Source organism: Antedon mediterranea, chromosome 6, assembly GCF_964355755.1.
Source record: "Antedon mediterranea chromosome 6, ecAntMedi1.1, whole genome shotgun sequence".
NCBI classification, from domain to species: domain Eukaryota; kingdom Metazoa; phylum Echinodermata; class Crinoidea; order Comatulida; family Antedonidae; genus Antedon; species Antedon mediterranea.
Genome location: NC_092675.1, coordinates 16,642,203 through 16,665,020, shown reverse-complemented (window position 1 = coordinate 16,665,020; position 22,818 = coordinate 16,642,203). Strand labels below are relative to the sequence as shown.

Sequence of the window (22,818 nt, the reverse complement as noted above, 5' to 3'; positions counted from 1 at the left end):
ATTGAATAGGATACCAATATAAGCGCAACTAAAAAGTTAATACTATTGCACACATATCAAATCATTTAATATGAAAACATTCTTAAGGTAGGGATAATATATAACAAAAGCACATATAATACAGAATATTAATGTTTTAGCGACATTCATTGGCTAGTGCAGCTGTGTTTGGTCAATGGTTTGATCACAAGTGGGAAAAACAAGTAAAAGCTCTGCCTACACTATCAAATGTGATAAAAAAAATGTGATGTACCCAAATATGGACATGATGATGTCTATCACTACCATATTTGGGCATATTACCACCTTGGTTGATAGTGTAGACAGAGCTTTAGAGCTCAACCACAACCCTAGTGAATTGGAAAAGATCCAAGTCCCAATTCATTTATGGCAATTGTTAACATCTTTTTGATTTCACAATCACAGCACTAGACTATGCAGATTGAGTGCAATAATAATTCAGCCCATGCTTATTGCTGGAGAAAAGCCCAATTTCAACCAGCTTAAATTTAAATGGGCTAATTTGCACTATCAATATTCCTGTTCCTTCAAATATTGAAGGAACAGACTCCAAAGACCTGAACCAGAAATCAACTAGTAATAAAAAAAAAATCAGCAATCTTAATATTATTAAGATAAGGGCAATAATATTGGCAAGAGGCAATATACATTGATAAACAAGTATGGATGGTTTCAATATAGCATGTCTTTCTTGCAAGACTTACCATGAGTCCAGACTCCATGAAGTACGGCTTAGCTGGAGAGCCATCATTCACTCTGGTGTCTTCACAGAAACAGATCAGTAGACTGTCGATAGTCATCTTTAGATGTAGAGAATGAAAATAGTTACAAAGATTAATTTGTCATTTTGTATTCATTTACAATATCAATAGCAGCATCAGTGGATCAGATGAAATAATTATTAAAGATTAATTAAAATATTTATTATCTTTTGTTTCCTAAAATTATGCTATTTGTGAATTAAATTTGTGAATTATGATAATTTTATGACAGTGATAATGATTATTGATGCGGTGATGATGATCATTGATGCGATAGTATTTGTAATGATTGGCTCTGTAATATATGATGTAGCTGCATACCTCTCAACTCGGAAAAACTATCGGGGGGGGGGGGGGGGGGCGGGGCTTTATGAAACTATAGAGGGTGCTAAAATACATAAAATCATAGAGGGAAAACCCTAAAGATATTGGCATCTATAATTGTAAACATGGTCATTAAACAACGAATACATTGATTATAAACATTATACAAACTGACAGTAGTATCTTTTCTATTCTCTTATCAATATCTAGAGTATTCAAAATTACATATCAGGAGATTTTTTATATTTATCCAAATTATCGGGAGAACTGCACTTTAGTAGGAGAAATTTTGAAGACAATCCTATTCATCCATCACTACATTATCTGGAGAGTTGGGAGGTCTGTAGGTGTGATAGTGATTTGATGATTATACATGTGACAAAGATTATGTGTGGGGATGATGATTATGACTGTGTGGCGATGATGATTATGTCTGATATGAATAATCACAAATACTTTGAATTCACAGTAATCATAACACTATTCTACAACATTCTTCACACAATATCAACATTAAGTGCATATGCAACATGCGAAATGTGCAAACTGTGTTTACTTAATACAGGTGTCTTGTGTTCATTATGAATATTTACATTTTTCAATTAAAGATGAAATTATAGGTGAAGTTATTTTGATTTATTTATTAAAAATACTATACTATATATTTTATATTAGCATATAATTTTAAAAATGAATTAAATTTTATATATAGATTAAAAAATTCAATTTGCAATTAAATATAGCTGTATATTTTAAGCCAGTATATATATGGAGATTAGATAAGGTAAATTTTATCTTATGTTTGCTATAGTAAGCTCTATACTAGTGGCCTTTAGTATAAACATCAAACAAGTTAGTATGACACTATACCCTTATATTGATAATTGTGTTGATCAAACCCAATGAAAGAAAGATAAATTCTGACCTTTGATTATTATAATAGTAAGAGATAAAAACATTCTAAATTATCAAAAACTTGTTGACCTCAAACATTAGAGTGGTTTGTACAGCAAATTAATGCCACCCTAATTACAGTCAGGGCCGTAGCCACCAGTACGGTTTAGTAAGGTCACAGAGGCCAGCGACATGAACAGAGATTGTTCCCTTTTCTTGTGAAAACCGCACAACTCTATTTCTTGTGGCTACAACACTGACAGTATGGATACTATACACGGGAGCAGATTCTGGCCAACCTATAACATTTGGTAGTTTTAGGGGGGATTTTTTTTGGTGAAATTCTGGTGTTTTCCTCTCTAAACATTCACAACGGATCAGTGTCCATAGTGTTAAGTTACTGTACCTCATCCATTAAACATCATATATCCAAAATGTTATGTCCCCACTACCCACCTCATATATGCTAATGAATGCACATGTTATAAGATATGCAAATACAGCACCAACTAATAAGGGCACAGCTAAAGAAGTATATGATACACTTGAGTGATCCCCAACACACTATAGAAAATAGAAAAGTACACTCCAAATATTTCAATATGAATATTAATATTAGAATACATATAAAAACACAAAATATTAGTAGGCATGTATAGTATGAGTATTTTTCATTTGTACTTTCAATCATTTAGGTGATGAAAACAGTGTACTGAATAATCAGGAAAGGTTCCAGAATTGAGAAAAGAAAATATGTTTCCCTTGGGACACCTGATTCATGGCAATACATGGTTTTAATAATATGGCCAATGCAAGTGGATATTGGTAGAACTATTTTTAATAGTTTGCCTTTAGCAGCCTAGTCAATGACAAATATGTTGAATACGCATTCTCAAAAGTAATTACACCTTGGCCTGATTGAAAGTACAACAATCAAAAAAATCATCTGTTAATTAATCCAACACAACATAAAAACATGCTTTGAGTGCGAGGTAACTTTGGCTAAGGTGCCACTATATATACGCGTGCTATCCAGCTCGTATTGCTTTAAAACCTACCTCATAAATAGAAAAGAACGCACACGCAATAAGAAAAGCAAATATTGCAGCAGCCAATAGTGGCACGGCAAAATAGTTGAGATCATCAATAGCCTACGAGTAAATGGTCATTAGCAAAAACAATTACATTAAATTTTAAAACGTAGACAAGAAACACAGAATGGTCAAACATTTTAACCAAGTTGTTAAATTATTCAATTGATCGAAACATCGGGCATCAGAGACAATGACTTTCTTGGGTTCTATAAGCAATATAGCACCACAATGGTAAAACACAATCAATTATGCAATTTAATATTAACACAAAAATTTAAATATTTGTATGCCTAAGCATAGGCAATATGTTTCCTTTTTCTGAAAAAAGGTATAGGTCTCGGTGAGCATCACTGAATAAGATTATCAATGAGGCATTGGCAGGAACTGCTGTTGAAACTAAGTAAATGAACAAAAATTAAAATGATATCAATTCAAAGGTAAATATACATAAAAAGCAAAGATAATAATGGTTGGTTGGCATTGCAAAAATCAATACTGTTTTACAGTTTATGGTACACAATGAACTGAATTACATACGCAGTGTATCACAAACTTTATGTCATTATGTTGTTGTATACCTGCCAACTTTTTCAGTGGCCAATGCAGTAAATTGAATTGTATAAGTGCCCTCTATGTTATAATAACAAAAAATAATCATGAAATACATGTTAAATTTGTCACCGAATTGAGTTGGCGTTCCTGTACTACCTCAACCATAAAATACAAATAAACATAGGCCTAGGCTCTTTATGCTCAAATCAATTAAATAATGTGTAGTTCTGGCTATTTTTCCTTCAATTAAGTTAAATTCAATCACTTAATTTCAAAATAATGTTTTTCTGAATATTTGTAATGGATGCGTGAGAAATAGCCATGTTTGAGGCATAAACAATTAAAGACTTGTGCATTATGCATGAGAGTTGGCAGGTATATTGTTTTTCTTTTAACAATAGACTTTGAACATTAAATGTTTGTTGTGCATATTATTTAATTACTCACCTCTAGGATCAAGATACCACTGAGGGCAGTTAATCCTGCTACACCCAGTTTACCAAGAAATAGGACAAAGTCCCCAACACAGTTGATGGCAGCAACACGCAATGCATTTGACACCAAAATCATAAACGCCTAGAATAACATAAAATATTAAGACCTTTATCATTTATCTGTATAATCTAAAAATATTGTGTTAAAGAAAGTATAAAGTCCAGAGTCGTAGCCAGCATGAGAAATGAAATTTCAATTTTCACCAACCACCCTAATTCTCCATCACAAGTCGTCATATTTTATATTAATAATTATATTGAAAGCATCTGGTTTTAACCTCTTGCTACGGACTTGAAGTCAATATTCCTCATCTTAAATTGTTGTTATTTTAGGATATTTTTTGTGTTTAGAAACAGGCGCAAGACACTATAATATTATTAGAACACAAAGTTTGAAAAATAAACAGAACTTACTCGCTTGGCAGAGAAACAAAAATGTTTTCCTTCAATTGCTATGAGGAAAAAAACAACAACATTATTAAAAAGAAACTAATAAAACCCAGTCTTTTAAACAAAAAAATGATAATAAATATTTTATGATGAGTCATAGAAACAAAAAAGTTTTAAAATAATGTTATTTACAACATAACATGTCATTAAACAAACAACATTGGCCATGTTTCCGTACCCAAAAATAACTGATAAAAATTAACTGATAAAGTTCCTGTGGAAATGAGGTTTAACTGATTCCACCCAAGAAAAATTAACCAATAATTATCTCATTCAGATCAGATAATTGTCGGATAAATGCGATAATTAAATTTTCAATCTTTGATGTGAAGGACAAATCAGCACTTGGTTGTTTGGTAATGTGTGATCATGCGCATTTTATTTTGTTATTAATTATCTCATTTGTTACAAAATTAACCGATAAATTTGTTATGGCTGCGGAAACATGGCTGATTTGGTGTTTGTAGTTTATGAGTGAAAAGATATGAGGATGAGAGACGTTTATACATCCACACACCACTGGACTATTCTATTTTCCTTTTGAGGGGTGTCCATATTAAGGAATAATGGCATATGTCTAACAAGTAGGGATCTCCAAGAAAATACACTGTTGTCATTGTGGCCTACATTTGCTATCAAGATTGAGTTAACGTACCAATAACAGTGTAGGCATTGGCATTCAGAAATTTCAAAAACTTCTCCAAACACCACAAACAGCAAGAAAGGCATTTCAACATGAATCTCACTAATTCACTCTCACTTCCCTTCATCCTAGAAATGAACATTTTGATTAATATTAATGAAAAATTATCACAATTTCCTTGAACAAATAATTTATTTTATTTATCATTTCTTTCTTGGGTAGCCTCAGTAAAAGACTGTTCTTCCAGAGGGCCCAGTTATGACAGCGGCTGTGTGTGTGTACTAGTATACCAGGGTAACTTATACTCATCTCGAATGGTGTACTAGGTTCTTTACAGTTACCCACAGTTTAGTCCAGAGAACACTCTTTCTACCACCATGGAGCGAGTGAGCATCGAACACTTGCCGATGTTATGAGATGGAATGAGTAATAGTAATCCCTTAGAAAAGGGAGAAAGGAACCAAATAAAAGATGATGATGATGTTTCCAAGAATGGCTGAACTAAAATCAACAACCTCCCTATCTATTGATTTATCAGAAGGTTATTGACTTACTTTGACTGCATATACATTAGAATAGCCCTGGGAATCTTCACCAAAGTGATGATAAAAGATCCAAAAGCAACAGATCCAAAATGGTATCTAATGAGATACCCGATGTTACGCAGAATTGGTGAGGAAAAGCTCTTTTTATCTCTGAAAAGAAAATTTAATACAAAAATGATGAACAGAATATTAAATATTCTAAGCAATTAAAACTGCTTTGTCGAAATCAATTTGGAATGAGCACTTTAAATAGATCTGTTGAAACAGAAGTGTAAATGTGATTTTCCTTTCCTTTATTTAACAAGCGGTCCAGGGTTGTGTTGGCAACAGAGCACCATAACACATTTTGTGTCTGCAACTCCTGATAATTTTCAAAAGATATTATTTACCTTCAGAAGACAGAGTAAGATAAAATACAATAAAAATGTAATAATTTATGGACAAAGGCAGTGTAACAAAAGACAAAATCTTGTGCCATCAATGCCTTATACCCTTTTCTGCATAAATTGTTACAACTTGTAACAAGTTTTAACTAGGTTTGATCTCTCGATTTATTACATGTTTTCATACACTCATACATGAACCATGAGAAATCTCGGAAGACAGCATATTGTAGTTGCGCTCTATTTGATTACTATGATTCGTCAGTTTAATACCAGAGCAGTAACATCTCAAAACAAACAAAAAACAGTTTTCACAAAATTTTGTTCACACTATGCAAATCTAGTTACAATTTAGCAGGTATAAAAAGGGTAAGACAAGCTACATCAGAAGAGAAAGGGAATCAACATATCTTAATATGAAGGTGTGACAGAACATGACATACAGATTATCTGTTAGAAACTTCCTTTCTCAAGATTGGCTTAATGTGAATACACTAAAACCTGCATATATTTTTCACCTAGTAAAGTACCAATCAGCAACACAGGCTCCAATTACAAACTGTTGGCATGCTAAAATGAACTCTGCAATCCATATCAAACCAATCACATGGTACCACCAGAAGTAGCTGATCAGTTCACCCTCCTGATACTCTACATGCATCTCTCCATTAATTGTGTTGTTATACTGTATTGGCTTTCCTATATGTAATTACAAAAAATTAATTAATAATTATCCATGATCATCATTGATTATTTACCTGGTGAATTTAATTGTTGTTAAACTTTCAACACACCATATGGGTGACTAACGTGGTAGAACAAGTCTTCTCGAATAAGGACTTAAAACTGAAGGTCCAGTATAGGCCTACATATCTGGCTAGTATACACTTAAAAGAACCCAGTGCATCTTTCTGGAAAAGTAGGTTACCTGGTGGTGTGATCCACATCAGGTCATGTCATTTATCACTGCATTGGGCTAAACCTACCAGTTGAATCATTTTATTATGGAAACCAGAAAAGTGACCCTACCAAAAAAGTGACCGTTGATTTTGTAAAAGAAAACATTTACTTTTGAAATTTGGAACACTTTCCAGGTGACAAAGACAAAGAGATTGATTGTTTGTTTGTGTGAATGAATGTATTACCCTATAGACAAATGTCATACTTACCAGTGACAGAAAGGAATAGCATTACAACACACCAATAAGCAAAGAACAGCAGCAAAGCAATGAATGTCCACACAGGTTGAATGAGAAGAAGGGGCATAGCAATGAGGCCCTTGCCAGCTTGGTTTAACAGCTCCACGGCAAATGCAACACGTTTACGCATTACAAGAATTACAAGCAACAGAACCACCTAAACAAAACAAGAAAATCAATTTATACAATATATTCTGTAGGACCAGATCAGGCAGGATGGTGGATATACCATACCGAATATAATCCCATGCTCATCATGTATAATCCCATGCTCATCATGTATAATCTCATGCTCATGTATACTCCCATGCTCATGTATACTCCCATGCTCATGTATAATCCCATGCTCATGTATAATCCCATGCTCATGTATAATCCCATGCTCATGTATAATCCAATACCCAAGTATAATCCAATACCCAAGTATAATCCAATACCCAAGTATAATCCCATACCCAAGTATAATCCCATACCCAAGTATAATCCCATACCCAAGTATAATCCCATACCCAAGTATAATCCCATACCCAAGTATAATCCCATACCCAAGTATAATCCCATACCCAAGTATAATCCCATACCCAAGTATAATCCCATACCCAAGTATAATCCCATACCCAAGTATAATCCCATACCCAAGTATAATCCCATACCCAAGTATAATCCCATACCCAAGTATAATCCCATGCCCAAGTATAATCCCATGCCCAAGTATAATCCCATGCCCAAGTATAATCCCATGCCCAAGTATAATCCCATGCCCAAGTATAATCCCATGCCCAAGTATAATCCCATACCAAGTATAATCCCATACCCATGTATAATCCCATGCCCATGTATAATCCCATGCCCATGTATAATCCCATGCCCATGTATAATCCCATGCCCATGTATAATCCCATGCCCATGTATAATTCCATGCCCAGTATAATCCCATACCCAGTATAATCCCATACCCAGTATAATCCCATACCCAAGTATAATCCCATGCCCAAGTATAATCCCATGCCCAAGTATAATCCCATGCCCAAGTATAATCCCATGCCCAAGTATAATCCCATACCCAAGTATAATCCCATACCCAAGTATAATCCCATACCCAAGTATAATCCCATACCCAAGTACAATCCCATACCCAAGTACAATCCCATACCCAAGTACAATCCCATACCCAAGTATAATCCCATGCCCAAGTATAATCCCATGCTCAAGTATAATCCAATACCAAGTATAATCCATGCTCAAGTATAATCCCATGCTCAAGTATTTCATATGCAGGCAGTTGGAACTAAAGTATATTTATCATATACCATAAATAGAAACATTTGAATTTACACAGTATAGGAATTTCGGATTCAGCAAAAAAAAACACTTCACTTACAAAAAACACTGTAGCTATGATTGAATAAATAAGGAAAGCTCTGACATCTTCCTTAATGGAGTCTGGTACCATTTCTCCAAATCCTTCCATATCTTTCTTCCTCTGTACATATGTATACCAGAGAAGGACAGTTACAGCTAAAGTAAACATAAATAGTTAAATAATTAACATATTATTCAAGCAAATCCTGGAAATCCTTAGCCGTTTCCCCGCTAGTATAATCAATCGAGTATGCAATATCAATAACCTGACAATAACGGTTAAAGAGCGCCACGGGCAGCAGGTCATCGTCGATCGAGCATGCTATTGACGACCATGCTGAATTATTTCGAACATAAATCGGAGGAGGTACTGTATAGTGATCTCATGCGCCCATTATTTATTAAAAAATACAAAAGAATATATAATACATCAATCAAAGCACAATATTTATAAGTGTGAACAGGGAAAGAAACTTTCTGGCTTAAGAATACAGTAAACCTATTCACTTTATGAGTTTCAGTTTCTTTACTATAGGGTTGGAGGCGCTCAAGACCGGGATGACAGAGCCACAACTGCTGCTCACCAAGGTGCAATTTAGACCAAACCCTGGTTACTGACAAGGGCGTATCCTCATATTTCGGTTTGGGTTTAGCATTTTCCCCTCAGTTATCTGTATGATCAGCTATTAGAGAGGTTTCACAACATAAAGTGCTTTATAAATCCTGGATATTTTAAAATATAAATACTCTCTGTATTTTTGTTACTCTCACAATGACGTGCCATATACATTTCTAGAACATATATTCACTTTTATCATGGTGGCCATGCCATCCATTGGACGTTTACCTGCTAGTAATATTATTATTCAATTGAAACACCTTCATTTGATTTTGCTTATGATGATCGTTGCCTACATACCTCCAGAGGATCCAATTGCAACGGCGTATATAATCCACACAATAAAACTTGCAACAAACCGAATAAGAAACACCATCGCAAGGGCAAACACTGTAAATACAAAGTTCCATTTAGTAAAGAACATTCATTGGGAGAGAATTTCGACACCTAGTTTTTATTTCATACCAATTGTACATTTTCACTCCTCGAATGTACTTATTCTCTGTTTCGTGGACAAATGATATGATATGACCCTTAGGGGAAAAGCATGTAGGGGAAAAGCATGTAGGGGAAAAGCATGTAGTTGAAAAGTCTAACATCTGAGTCCACAGCACATAGAGACTATTTGTATTATGCGCTATACAAATTTAAAACCATTAACCATTATTCTCTGAAAATGATGTGTTAATTTGAGGACATTTTATTAACATTATACCTACCAAAGGCTAGTCCACACATTCCCAATATGGCCCACCTTGCCATGTACAAATCTGCTACAATTTTGGTAATGTACTGATTGGAATTCAAGATTTCCAATGCGGTTTCGAGAAAAGATTTTCCTAATTCTTTAACATTATCTGGGATGCAGCGGTTGAAAACCGGGGTACTGTAAAAATAAACATTGTTTTAAAGTTTTGTTAGCATATAAAAAAGAAAAAAACTATTACCATGTCAACAAACATGTCCTAATTTAAAATGAATAGACACGTTTCTCGCTCGCGACCAATCAGAAATAGTGGGTACAGATTTGTAAACAAACCGAACATCTCTCGCCTAGTGCGTGTTGAAGCATAGCGAAATGGCGACTGCCGAGTGCTTTTGTTGCAAGGTGCATCATAAATGTTGTATATGTTGGATACATCGTGAATTTAACTACACAAAATCACTGAATAATATTCCTGTTTTTAATTTTCAAACACTTGCTGAGTGGTTTGCGTCGGCTCCGAAGGATAGTGGCACAAAATTTTGGAAATTTTTCAAGGAAAGGTTCGTCCACGATGTGCTCGTGTCTCTCCGCCCGCCCGGTGGCGTTTTCTGATGCGGTACTTCGTCTACTAGGCCTAGGAGGCTTGGGTGTCTGTTTAAGCGCCGAAGAACATCACATAATACATGGAAGATGCAATAGGAGCATGAAGAAGAATGAAATATAATAATTAATATATTTACGAAACATTTGTAAATAAAATCAACAGTTAACATGTATTAAATGCACCGTAATATATATGTGTCAAACCAAAAATGACAATACATAAATAAAGTCGATGATTCCGAACCAAATGCCCAAATAATTCTACAGTGAATATAAAACATAAGTTTAGAAAATAATAACATCCTTACCATGCCATTCCATCAAAAGGCTAGTTTTGACGATTGCTTTTTAAGAAGATCATCTCTCAGTTCTCCCATGCTTTAACATACCTCTCGCTGTGTTTGTTTACCATTGTATACCCACTAAAAGGTCAAACTGACGGTGACCTCGCGAGCGCGAAACGTGTCTATTGCCTATCATTAATCCTCAATAAATAATCAACAGTTACAATGTTTATGTATAAAAAAACATTGTACAAAAAGGAATGGGTATGAATAAGGAGAATATTTTCATGAATAGAGCAATTATAGACAGAGTACACTACGAGTTACAGTATTATTATAGACAGAGTACACTACAAGTTACAGTATTATTATAGACAGAGTACACTACAAGTTACAGTATTATTATAGACAGAGTACACTACAAGTTACAGTATTATTATAGACAGAGTACACTACAAGTTACAGTATTATTATAGACAGAGTACACTACAAGTTACAGTATTATTATAGACAGAGTACACTACAAGTTACAGTATTATTACAGACAGAGTACACTACAAGTTACAGTATTATTATAGACAGAGTACACTACAAGTTACAGTATTATTATAGACAGAGTACACTACAAGTTACAGTATTATTATAGACAGAGTACACTACAAGTTACAGTATTATTATAGACAGAGTACACTACAAGTTACAGTATTATTATAGACAGAGTACACTACAAGTTACAGTATTATTATAGACAGAGTACACTACAAGTTACAGTATTATTATTATAGACAGAGTACACTACAAGTTACAGTATTATTATAGACAGAGTACACTACAAGTTACAGTATTATTATAGACAGAGTACACTACAAGTTACAGTATTATTATAGACAGAGTACACTACAAGTTACAGTATTATTATAGACAGAGTACACTACAAGTTACAGTATTATTATTATAGACAGAGTACACTACAAGTTACAGTATTATTATAGACAGAGTACACTACAAGTTACAGTATTATTATAGACAGAGTACACTACAAGTTACAGTATTATTCAATTATAGACAGAGTACACTACAAGTTACAGTATTATTCAATTATAGACAGAGTACACTACAAGTTATAGTATTATTATAGACAGAGTACACTACAAGTTACAGTATTATTCAATTATAGACAGAGTACACTACAAGTTACAGTATTATTCAATTATAGACAGAGTACACTACAAGTTACAGTATTATTCAATCTATCACAATTAAAAAAATTGTAATATAAATAAAAGAATGTGTACATACCTGTCATGCAGTGAATCACGCTCAGGACAAGGCCCTAGTTCATCCTGTTTAGAAGTTGGATAGTCTTCAATCGGGGTGTTATATGAACAAAGCTTACTGCCACTTTCTTCTGCAAATGCTTTAATATCTTCTAAATTTGTAATGTTACCGGTGGGACATTTTTTCACACAAATCTCAATACTGTCATCTGGGTCGAGGATGTTCATGAAGAAGACGTATCTATAAATTTATTGGAAATTTTAGCTTTTCCTGCCAAGAATGTTTGTGTACGCAGCATTAACTGATTTTCATGACACTCTCTACAGGTTTGTAATATATACTGTACAGTATAATAGTATTCTGTACATAACAGGAATAAAACAAATTTAAGCACTGCAGTAACCTGTGCTCTGCACGGTTTTTTTCTGCCTTATGTGGGTGGTTATATACTTTGCATGGGCAAGTATAATAAAACCGCACTCTGATAAAAGTACTCTGAAAAATTATTAAAATAAAAACAACTTGTATCAAGACTAAAATTCTGAACTACTGTATTTAAAGGGGGATTCTGGGTTTAAAATTGCTTTTAAATATCGTTTATTTATTAAATAAAAAATATTATAACAATATAGACATTTCAGAATGAAGAAGTAATAACGAGACGGAGTGGATTCCAAACTCGCGACGTCATGTACGTTGTGTTTGTCAACTAATTTACATCTCTCTCCCCTGTCAAACGACGACTCGACCACCATTGTGATCATTGTGAAATACATTTTTTGTAGATTTTCTAAGCTAGGCCTAAAGTGTAATAACAGTAGTAGCATATATTTATTTGACATTTAATGAAATACAAAATTTAGTACAGATACGGAGTCATAAATTATACTATTTTTATACCTCTATAGTACAGATCGTATTATCGGCTTCACGTACAAATACTACTCTAGGCCTAGCCTAATAATAATATGGGCGAGAGCCATTCTGACTAGGGATTCCATGCCACGATGGCTACGTTAAAACAATGGGGCCCATGGGCCTAGCTAGCCTACTACTAGACGATTGGCCCATAAATAAATAACAAAACCCATCCTATCAACCAAACTCCTAAACAATCTAAACCTAAAACATTCTACAAAATCGGCTGTAAATATTGAAGCAAAACAAGGTCCGATCGCCGTCCACACGTATGGTGTCCCGATCGTCTAAGTAGGCCTAAAATAAATAGGTTTAGTTTACTCTCCAAAAAAGCGGATACTCATGCATCAAGCAAGTAGACCAGGTAGTAGGAAGGAGACCTAGCCGATCCGGCCCAGTTAAAAAGTGAGCTAGCTAGTGTAGTAGACCCTATGCGAATTGATACTACCAGGCCTTTTACTATAGGCTGCACTACACAAATATTCCAACTCTCTCATTCGAGCTATATTATCTATACCATTCCGGTAGGTCGAGTCGACCTTCAATCAAATACTGTACATCGTTCATGTTGTGATTATAGACGGGGTATACTCGACCCGACCAGTTTGGTATTGTTGTATCTGCTTATCACGTGACGATGCCAGGCATGGGCAGCAGAGAGAGCACGTGTATCGTCGTCTCGCCAGCAGGAATGTACAGTATACGTTACGCTTCATTGATTTTGATTTTTCCCTAAGTCGGTGCGAAAATCAGCAAACGTAAAGTGCAAACATATCTAATTTTTCACTGTTTTGATGAATTTTCATAAAAAATTGACTTTATAAATGGGAAGACCAACTAAAATTACATCAGATAAGTATAATTTTACAAAAGTAATTGATATGGTTTATGATAACGAGTCGTCGGAAGATGGACCATTTCACGAATTTCCTATTTTGTAACCACAGTGTGATTTTGCCGTAGCTGCACTTGTAATCTGGCCTGATTTCACAGCCTTCGTTCTGCTTCACTGGACGCTTATATAAATTGAAACTTTTACCGTTCAAGAGACAAACAAATATATTTTACATTTTTTACTATTCATTTTAAACCCGGAACCCCCCTTTAAGGCCATTGATTTGTTATACACTATCCCTTCACTTTGATATATATGTAGACTGAAAAATGAAAGCAAATACTGGATATGGAACAAAAATAAAAGACGCTAAACAAAAATGGTAATGTGTGAGTTAGATGATGCGCGCAAACACTAACGAAAGTATAAAATGCCAAACTATTTATTTTGAATCTTCTAAATTTGTAATGTTACCGGTGGGTAATGTTACCAGTGATACATATACTGTAGATAAAATATAGTATAGCGTTATTTTAAGTCGGAATGGACTCAAAATTGGTGAATATACTAAGGATTGCGAGTAGAATGTGATTTATACATAAAATTTTATTTTTTTACGCTTCCTAAGAATTGTGTGCGCAAAAACATGTTTTTGCTCAATAATTTTTTGAAACACGCAAATGGTCTAATTCATGCTCTAAATTGATCAAAACATCATTTTTAGCTTTTTAAATTTTTAACGCGCGATTTAACGCGCATGACCTTACGTGCGCGTGTGTTTTTATTTGCTAATATTTTTACCCTTGACCTGAAGTTTACGTGTAGTGAATTTCATTAATATGTGATAATGAATTATGGAGATATGATTGATAATGTGATTTCACAAAATGGCGTATAAATGACGTCACGGATAAGTGATCACACTGAAAAGCTTATTAGGACTAAATTAAAGTATTTGAAAGACAATTGTGAAATTTTTGTGATCATTGCCATTCAACTTTTTGAGATAATTGTTACACAAAAAGTGTACAAAAAGAAGAATAACTAGATTTGAACTTGTCACTTTGACGAGTTCGGGTTATCCGCGCAAACGCAACATGGACATACTTTAAACTTATATGAACCTCAACAATTATTATGCCATCTTATGACATTAATCAAATATGTTTACAGTGCTGAATTGTACCTCTTTTGTAGCATACAGCATATTACAGTATTTACAGAATACAGTGTAGCATAGACAAAATTACGAGAATCATCATTTAAATCCAATTATTAACACAATGACGTCATCAAATTGACATAAAGATAACAATTTTAGAAGATAATTATCTAAATAATTATATTAATACAAATTTGAAGAATTTTGGGCGCGTAAAATTGAAATGCGCTCTTGTTTAAACGCAATGAACTTTTACACAAGAGGTAAAAATATGACTTTTTGAATTCAACTGGCCATATGATGATGTCACAACATCTGATTGGCAAAATGTTTACATGAATTCAAATCTACAATCCAAAAGCTTCCAGAAAACGTTTTAATCATTATTATCACTTTTTATTCTGACGAGCTATAACAGATTGAAATTTACTGTAAAGATGAAAATAGGTGACCCAAGTTATTTACACTTTTAGACATGATGACATCACAAAAATTAAAATATTTTTAACTCATGCGAAAGATAGTTGATTGACCTAGACAGTATTCAAATATCGGGGAAATGGAATACGTATAAGCGAGATGCGCTCTATTTAATGTGATGAGCAATAACAAAAGAGTAAAAAATCTTACATTTTACATTCGTGTGGCCATATGATGACATCATAACATCGGAGGGGTAAAAATTCTGCATGAATTCATATCTACAACATATCTGCTTACATATTAAATTACAAAAATTGGGGGTCATTGATGATCTTGAGGAGCTATAATAGATTCAAAATAGGCATAATTTTTTAGGCACTTTTTCAACTAAAACGCACGCAAATGGTCTAAATCAACATGTTCGTATGACTTTTGATTTGAAATGACGTCAATCTTTTTTAAAATGACTAGGAAAGGCTGTAAGATCATAATTCAAGAGAAAAACACATGATTTTCATGCTCCGTGCGCACATTACGCGTAAATTTTTGACATGCTTAAAATGTCATGATCAGCGTAGAAAGTTGATTAGAGATTAATTTTGCACATTTTTAAATTTTAAATGCGCATTCGCGCGTAACTTTTTGTTGAAAATTCGAAAAATGAAGATTAATTAAATCAGACTTTGAATAGGTTATTTTTTAGTTTTAATCATGTTAATCGAACTCGAATGTATACTAAGCATTGACATCAATGGGTACTCACCGAGCCAAACCGTGATATCATTCTGTTCAAAGAATAGGTGTAATTAATTAAGACAATGACACAATCATTTGATATAGTTGACTAAAAAGACTGTTTAGCGGACCGGCATGGTATTTGTAGTAGTTTATACAGTGACATAAGATGGTAAAATTACTGCTAATCCTTTTTTTAGTGTTTATCCTTTAAATTCAAGAAAGTGACATCAACAAACATCAGTGTGCCAAATGTGAGCATGTACCGTTCAGTGGTTTCAGAAGAGATACGTAAAGTACGCGAACAATTTAGTAGCATTAATATATAGATAGGCATCAATGCTGTCTAAAACACATCTTAAGCTCTGTCTACACTATCAAAATGAATGTGATGTGCCAATATATGGACATGATTATATCATATCACTACCATATTTTTGTATATCACTACCATATTTGGGCATATCACACTTTTTTTTGTCAAACTAGTTTGATAGTGTAGACCGAGATTTAGTTGGATAAAACCATAGAGGTATTTACAACTAGAGGGTCAATTCAAATATAATCGCATCTCAAAAGTGATGATGTACTGTACTATGGAGAAGGATCATCAAATGTGACAAAATCCTAAATTGGTCAATCTGTTTGAGTGCATCAACAGGAGCGTACTATATAAACAATCATAAATGGTTTTATTTACTCAAAAAAAAACTTATTCATTGCATTGCGGTAACTCTCTAGTTTTATAGAGTTGGTCTATGTCCTCTATGGTAAAACTAAAAACTTACGGCATGTCTGTCATATCCATTCCAGAAAGTTCAACTCCGGGATATTTTTCATTTTTCATACCACAAATGTTTCCATAGCTATCATAACCGTAAACAACACGTTGAACACTGCCTGCTGCAATGGCAAATCCTGCAACAACCCCCTGCAAAAGATTGCGAAAATATTTAAAATCACTGCAGTTTGTCCAATAAGCGATATGCTATGTATTTATCAACTTTATATTAGGGTGCTGACTAAGTATGCATGTAGTTTTGAATGCTAAAATTACTAAATATCAGATTAAATTCAATTTATTTTCTTAAGCTACATCACTGTGAAATAATATTAGTGTTTTTTTTTTTTTTTTATTAGAATGCACTTATGCTGGAGAGGGCTTTAAGGCTAGTTCCACCAGAAAAAAATAATTCAAAAAGTATAATATATAATAAACTTGAAAGATTGCAAAAACTAGCATACAGCATTATACTTGACATAAGTGGCAAGAATAATGAAAAGGAAATTCTGCTACTAACCATTCCCACAAGGAATACAAGGAAGAGGATTGCACAAAGACAATCAGTACAGCTACGATCCTCACTCTTACTTAAAGGTGGAGCTCCGTCAGTGGCCTGCTGAGACAAAATAAAATTAATAATAAAGACAGTTCAGTACAGCAAAGTTTTATATATATATATTATATTTCTGTGTTAAGTCTCTTCTTAAAACTTGCTTGTTCAAATAGATTATTACTAGCATTGCAATAGCATTGTGAAGACAGCAGTTTTAGAGTGCTTTATAAATGCTCAGTATATATTAATAATACCGTTATCAGTGGCTTAACACTGGCTAAAGCCAGGAGCCCCAGAGCTTAAGGGGCCACAGCATGAGCATCCCCAATGCAACTCCCCAGCGTTGGAGGGCCCGTAGGAGTGCTGAACCAGGGATTTCCTCCGTCTCACGTTACTGACCAGTATCAAGCGTGGATTTAGACGGGGGCTAAACAGGCGTCAGGCTTAACAGCCATGTCTTCTTAGAATACAATAATGACTATAACTCAACGGATCGTTTTTATCATTTATGAAATATTAAGCCCATCTAATCTATAATGCTGGATCTGCCCCTGGGTATGCTATGGAAATGTGTATAAATATAAAATATCTCTTTTGTGATAAAAACATTGTTGTAACCCTTTTAAGAATAATAATAGTTACAAATCATCAGTCTCCATAATTCTTTGAACCATGTATAACAATTCATTTCAGAATATTTAATCAGGAAAATGAGGTATATACCTCCATGGTACCACAAGTACCACTTTCATAACAATTATTGTATATTTCCTTGTTATGTATGTTTGTAAATAAACTTTCCAAATAAACAGAAATGTAAGGTCAGTTTAAATAAATTTCTGATTCTGAAGGAAACAATCTTGGTTAAATTCACTATTAGATGCATCAATCACCCTTCCTGTGCATTCATTTTTAACAATTTTTTTTTATTTGTATGAATAAAAACGGCAACCTCTTTCTTGTGTTGTAACGTGTTACAATTTATATTATATAATAAAATACGTTTTAAAATATAATGATGTAAAATAGAAACGAAAATTAAAACAATTTTTGCAGCATAAAAATTAACATAATATTATCAAATAGATGATGAGTAAGTAACATGACCTTTTACTTGCATTAATAAAACAGTTTGGTAGTTAAAAAGGTGATGACAGATCCATTAATGACCATAAATATTTACACTGTAAAATCATTTTACATAACATACTATATGGTTAAACTGTGCAATTGATACACTTAAAGAAAACAGCCTTCAAAATATTATGGCATAAAAAAAAAGAGTACTTTTAAAATAGACTAATTGGTCTTATTCATAATTGCTACAAGTTGTAATTTTATTCTCAATTAAGCTTGGTTCCCACTAGAACGTAACGCAAGGACGTAAACGCAACGCAAGCGTTTTAACCAATGACAAGCGAAGTTATAGACAGTTAGCAATCACAAGCAAATAAGCCATCGCTTGTGATTGGTCAAATCACTTGCGTTGCGTTACGTCCTTGTTTTGCGTCACTAGTGGGAACCACGCTTTAGTGCACCAAATTAATGTAAAAGACTTTCTTTTTTGTTGTATCATAGACACCATCAATATTTGAACTTCTTAAAGCTTTTCTAAATTAACAAAACAGGATTTCTCTGTTCTGTGAATTTTCTCCTATGCTAAAGTATAACATTATATAAATCATACTGTCAAATTATAGACATTCGGAACATGATCTCATAATCGTGTCAAGCATAGCTCATTGGCGAAAGTTCCGTATTTTTTTGTTGTATGAAAAAATGTCTCTGGCGGGATTCCAACCTCTCGCTAACAGGGCGAGTATCATACCACTAGAGCACAGAACCATATATGGTATTTATCACAGATTTTCACCCACCAGATATAATATATTATATAATGCGACACTTATATAGCGCTACAGTATTTCGTAAAGATCAGAGTAAGCTGATTTTCCACTAGACGAATTTGTTTGTGCGAATTAAAAGTGTCAGCTTATCATATTCATGTTTCCATCTTCCAAATCTCTCTCTACGCAAGCGTATAAGCTGAAGGTTTTGATTCAAAGAAATTCGCCTAGTGGAAAATAGCCTTTAAGCAAGTTTACTTCTACGGTAAAGTTGGTCATCATTTCTATGCTCTGTATTATTTGTATGGTATTTCAAGAAATAAATGTTTGTTGAAGTTTGAAAGAAACTTTCTAATAATAAACTTGGTTCTTGAGATGTAACTTAACCGATAACAATGACAAATTCTTTTTATAATAAAAATCAATAATGAAATGACGACTACCTTTCTGCTTATCGGTGGCACTCAAACAGTGCATCCATAAGAATAAACAAAACAACAATAAATAAAAAGTAAGTACAGTATCAAAATTACCGATTATCAAAAACAATTTAAAGAACTAATAAAGATTAAACTTTTAAAAAACATTTTTGTTGTGTTTGTCTCATAACAAAATGTAATTATAAATATTGTACTGTATAACAATAAAAGAAAAGTTGAAATTCTTGTTTATAAAAAAACATAACATTAAAAGTCAATTTAACAACTTTGCCAGGGAATTGAATTTGTGGAGGGTTTATAACAAAAGTATACAATGGAACTATGTTAGATAGAAATGTACTTTAAATTTAATAAGCTTTGTTTACCAAAATTGTCTAACTGTACGGTGGTCGAGCCGAGCGGGATTCATAGAGCGTATTGTGTGCTGAAGCAACACGCGGCAGACGGAGCAGAACCGATACTGCTGTGTATGACCTAGCTTACAATATCCTAGTTTGGTCGATAATAAAAGGTAGAGTATAACTTAAGGCGCTTTACAAAAATCGCTAGGTGGGTACATCATTGTGAAATAAATATTTTCCCTTATAATTTAGGCTATATGAACTGGATACACAAGGAATTATATTGAGCACTCATTACAAAGGAAACATATCTCAGAGGGGGGGGGGGGGGCGCGTTTATTAGAAACAATACGGTATCCACAATTATATGAAAACAAAATTTACATTAGTTTTCAGCATCTTTTTCACAGTTTTAAAATATATTTATCAGAGGAAAATAGAAAAATGTAACAAATTAATAAGGTGAGTCATATATAAAAACAAGCCAAGACTTGATTGGGCTAAAAGTCAAAACTGATTCATAGGATATTTCACAACTTGTCCAATATGTCATGCAATAAAATGATCCTTTACCCAAACAACACTTACACTTTCTATTACAAAATAATTTCAAATTTGTATTTTTTGGTATATGTTTAAAAAGAATGTGTTTAATTGTAATACAAATGGCCAGGTGTGCAGGATTGAAATAAACTGAAGTTGAAAAATAAACTGAAGTTGAAAAATAAAAAAATAAATAAATAAATTGTTAAGTTGAAGTTGAGCACTGTTGTATAATTTCATCCCAAAATATTAATTTGAGTTTTCAGACCTGAATGTTTTGTAAAATCATATTTTATAACAATATCTTCTAAATTACATAATAACATACTGTAGGCTCAATCCTAATATGGACGCAGGGGTTGTGGAGGAAGAGATTTCGGAAGGTCGGTTTAAGGTGGTGAAAGAGTGCTTATATTTTGTGAGTAGTGCGCTTTTTCGCGGTGACTAAAAGTTGTGGTCAACAATATTCTGAAAACTCACATCATAACCATCAGGGTCAGCTAGGCAATCACAACCCATGTCTGTTCTCTTCAAGTTCACCACAAAATCCTGTAACAAAATAAAACAAAAGAACAATACAACTTTTTGTTTATGTATGAATTTGCAATTAATCTCTTTTAATTTTCTACCAAAAGCAAATTTTCATTGGTTGGTTAATTTAACTGTTTATTTATTTGTATTTTTTTAAAAGTAATCATTACCTTTGGGGGGTTTTTTTAGCAAATTAAAACTAATACTGTATACTATTGAAAGTGTGAAATAATATTATAATTCACTAATCTTTATAACACTTTTTAAACTACAGTATTGAGAATGAATAATAACCAAATCTATACAATCATGTTATATTACTATCATAACACTATATTCATTCAAGGCCAATTCAATTTAATATATTTTACTATATTTATTCAAGGATGTCTAGAAATGTAGTTTTTAGGCGACATAAAGATTTTAGAAAACACTCACAAGTCTCAAGATCATGTACAAATTACCATTTCAAATAGGACAAGACATCTTTGTTTTAGGCATATATTTTACTTTATTTTGTTGAATCCCCATTTCACTAATAATATTACACAATAGGGGCATACATTGGTGACTTCTTTTCCGGTTTGAAATCTATTGCTGTTTCAGTTCAAATAGTATTTGTCAATGGAGTGAACAAAAGGCAATAACACAAGTCAATATAACCTTGACAAAATAATTGGTCTAGGTGAGTGTTTGTTTGCTCACTTCAACACAAAAACATCCATGAAGATCTACTGTTACACCTGAAATATTTATATCATATCCTATAAACAAAGAGTATTTAGATTCCCGATGGATAGGATAATAGCTACAGACGGGTTTGTACTGCTAAATAGTACAACAAACAAAACATAGTAGGCCTACTATTATTGCACTTAACGTATGTCACGTATTTGTTTGGTTTGTCATGCAAAACAGATGTGCCCCTTCTTGCTTGTTTTGGAATGGGTTTCAAATCTACTACTAGGCCTAGTACTACTTTTTATTATCTTTTTATTCACACTTGTTAAACAATATTGATACTATACCTATCAACAATAAACTACTGAAATCAGCAAATCACAATCACAACCACAGTCCACTCTCTAGAAGGCCGGCTAGATACTTAGAATGCAGCAGAAGCAGCAGGTACCTCCGATGATGATGTACTGCAGTGTTTTCTCTCCCAATACAATACAAATACAAGTCTTATAAAAAAATAATTGCGTATGTCGCCCTCTATACAACCACTCCCTAACTCCTCTACCAAAGAATATTAATACGGGAATTCCCTGGGCCCGTAGAACCTAATTATTGTAGTAATAAAGACCCACTTAGAAATAGTACTAGGCAGTAACTGGTCCAGTGGACCAAATTTGGCACCGGGGGAGCATAGTGATATAAAATAGAAATAAGTCACTCATTTTTATATATTTCGTATGTTAATACACTGTGCTCAAGTTGTGTGGACCTAGATCCAATTTGGCACAAGGGGAGCACAGTGATATAAAATAG

General features: G+C 33.5%; 1 protein-coding gene across 4 annotated transcripts in view; it reads right to left on the bottom strand.

Moving 5' to 3' along the window:
* Window positions 1-22,491, bottom strand: part of LOC140052375 (choline transporter-like protein 1) — a 29,718-nt gene extending 7,227 nt beyond the window's left edge. For 2 of the 4 annotated variants that reach the window (XM_072097960.1, XM_072097961.1), the window contains exons 1-16: window positions 22,353-22,491; window positions 21,274-21,342; window positions 17,587-17,682; window positions 17,074-17,216; window positions 12,234-12,452; window positions 10,061-10,227; window positions 9,642-9,731; window positions 8,742-8,878; window positions 7,331-7,517; window positions 6,680-6,860; window positions 5,788-5,928; window positions 5,246-5,361; window positions 4,555-4,592; window positions 4,094-4,222; window positions 3,059-3,151; window positions 726-821 (exon numbers count right to left, since the gene is read on the bottom strand). In XM_072097960.1, the coding sequence (XP_071954061.1) occupies window positions 726-821; window positions 3,059-3,151; window positions 4,094-4,222; window positions 4,555-4,592; window positions 5,246-5,361; window positions 5,788-5,928; window positions 6,680-6,860; window positions 7,331-7,517; window positions 8,742-8,878; window positions 9,642-9,731; window positions 10,061-10,227; window positions 12,234-12,452; window positions 17,074-17,216; window positions 17,587-17,682; window positions 21,274-21,312 (1,872 nt within the window). In that variant the 5' untranslated portion in view covers window positions 21,313-21,342; window positions 22,353-22,491. Of the gene's footprint in view, window positions 1-725; window positions 822-2,456; window positions 2,565-3,058; window positions 3,152-4,093; window positions 4,223-4,554; window positions 4,593-5,245; window positions 5,362-5,787; window positions 5,929-6,679; window positions 6,861-7,330; window positions 7,518-8,741; window positions 8,879-9,641; window positions 9,732-10,060; window positions 10,228-12,233; window positions 12,453-17,073; window positions 17,217-17,586; window positions 17,683-21,273; window positions 21,343-22,352 lie in introns of all 4 variants that reach the window. The other 2 variants (XM_072097958.1, XM_072097959.1) reach the window with 1 other exon arrangement.
* Window positions 22,492-22,818: the final 327 nt, after the last annotated feature.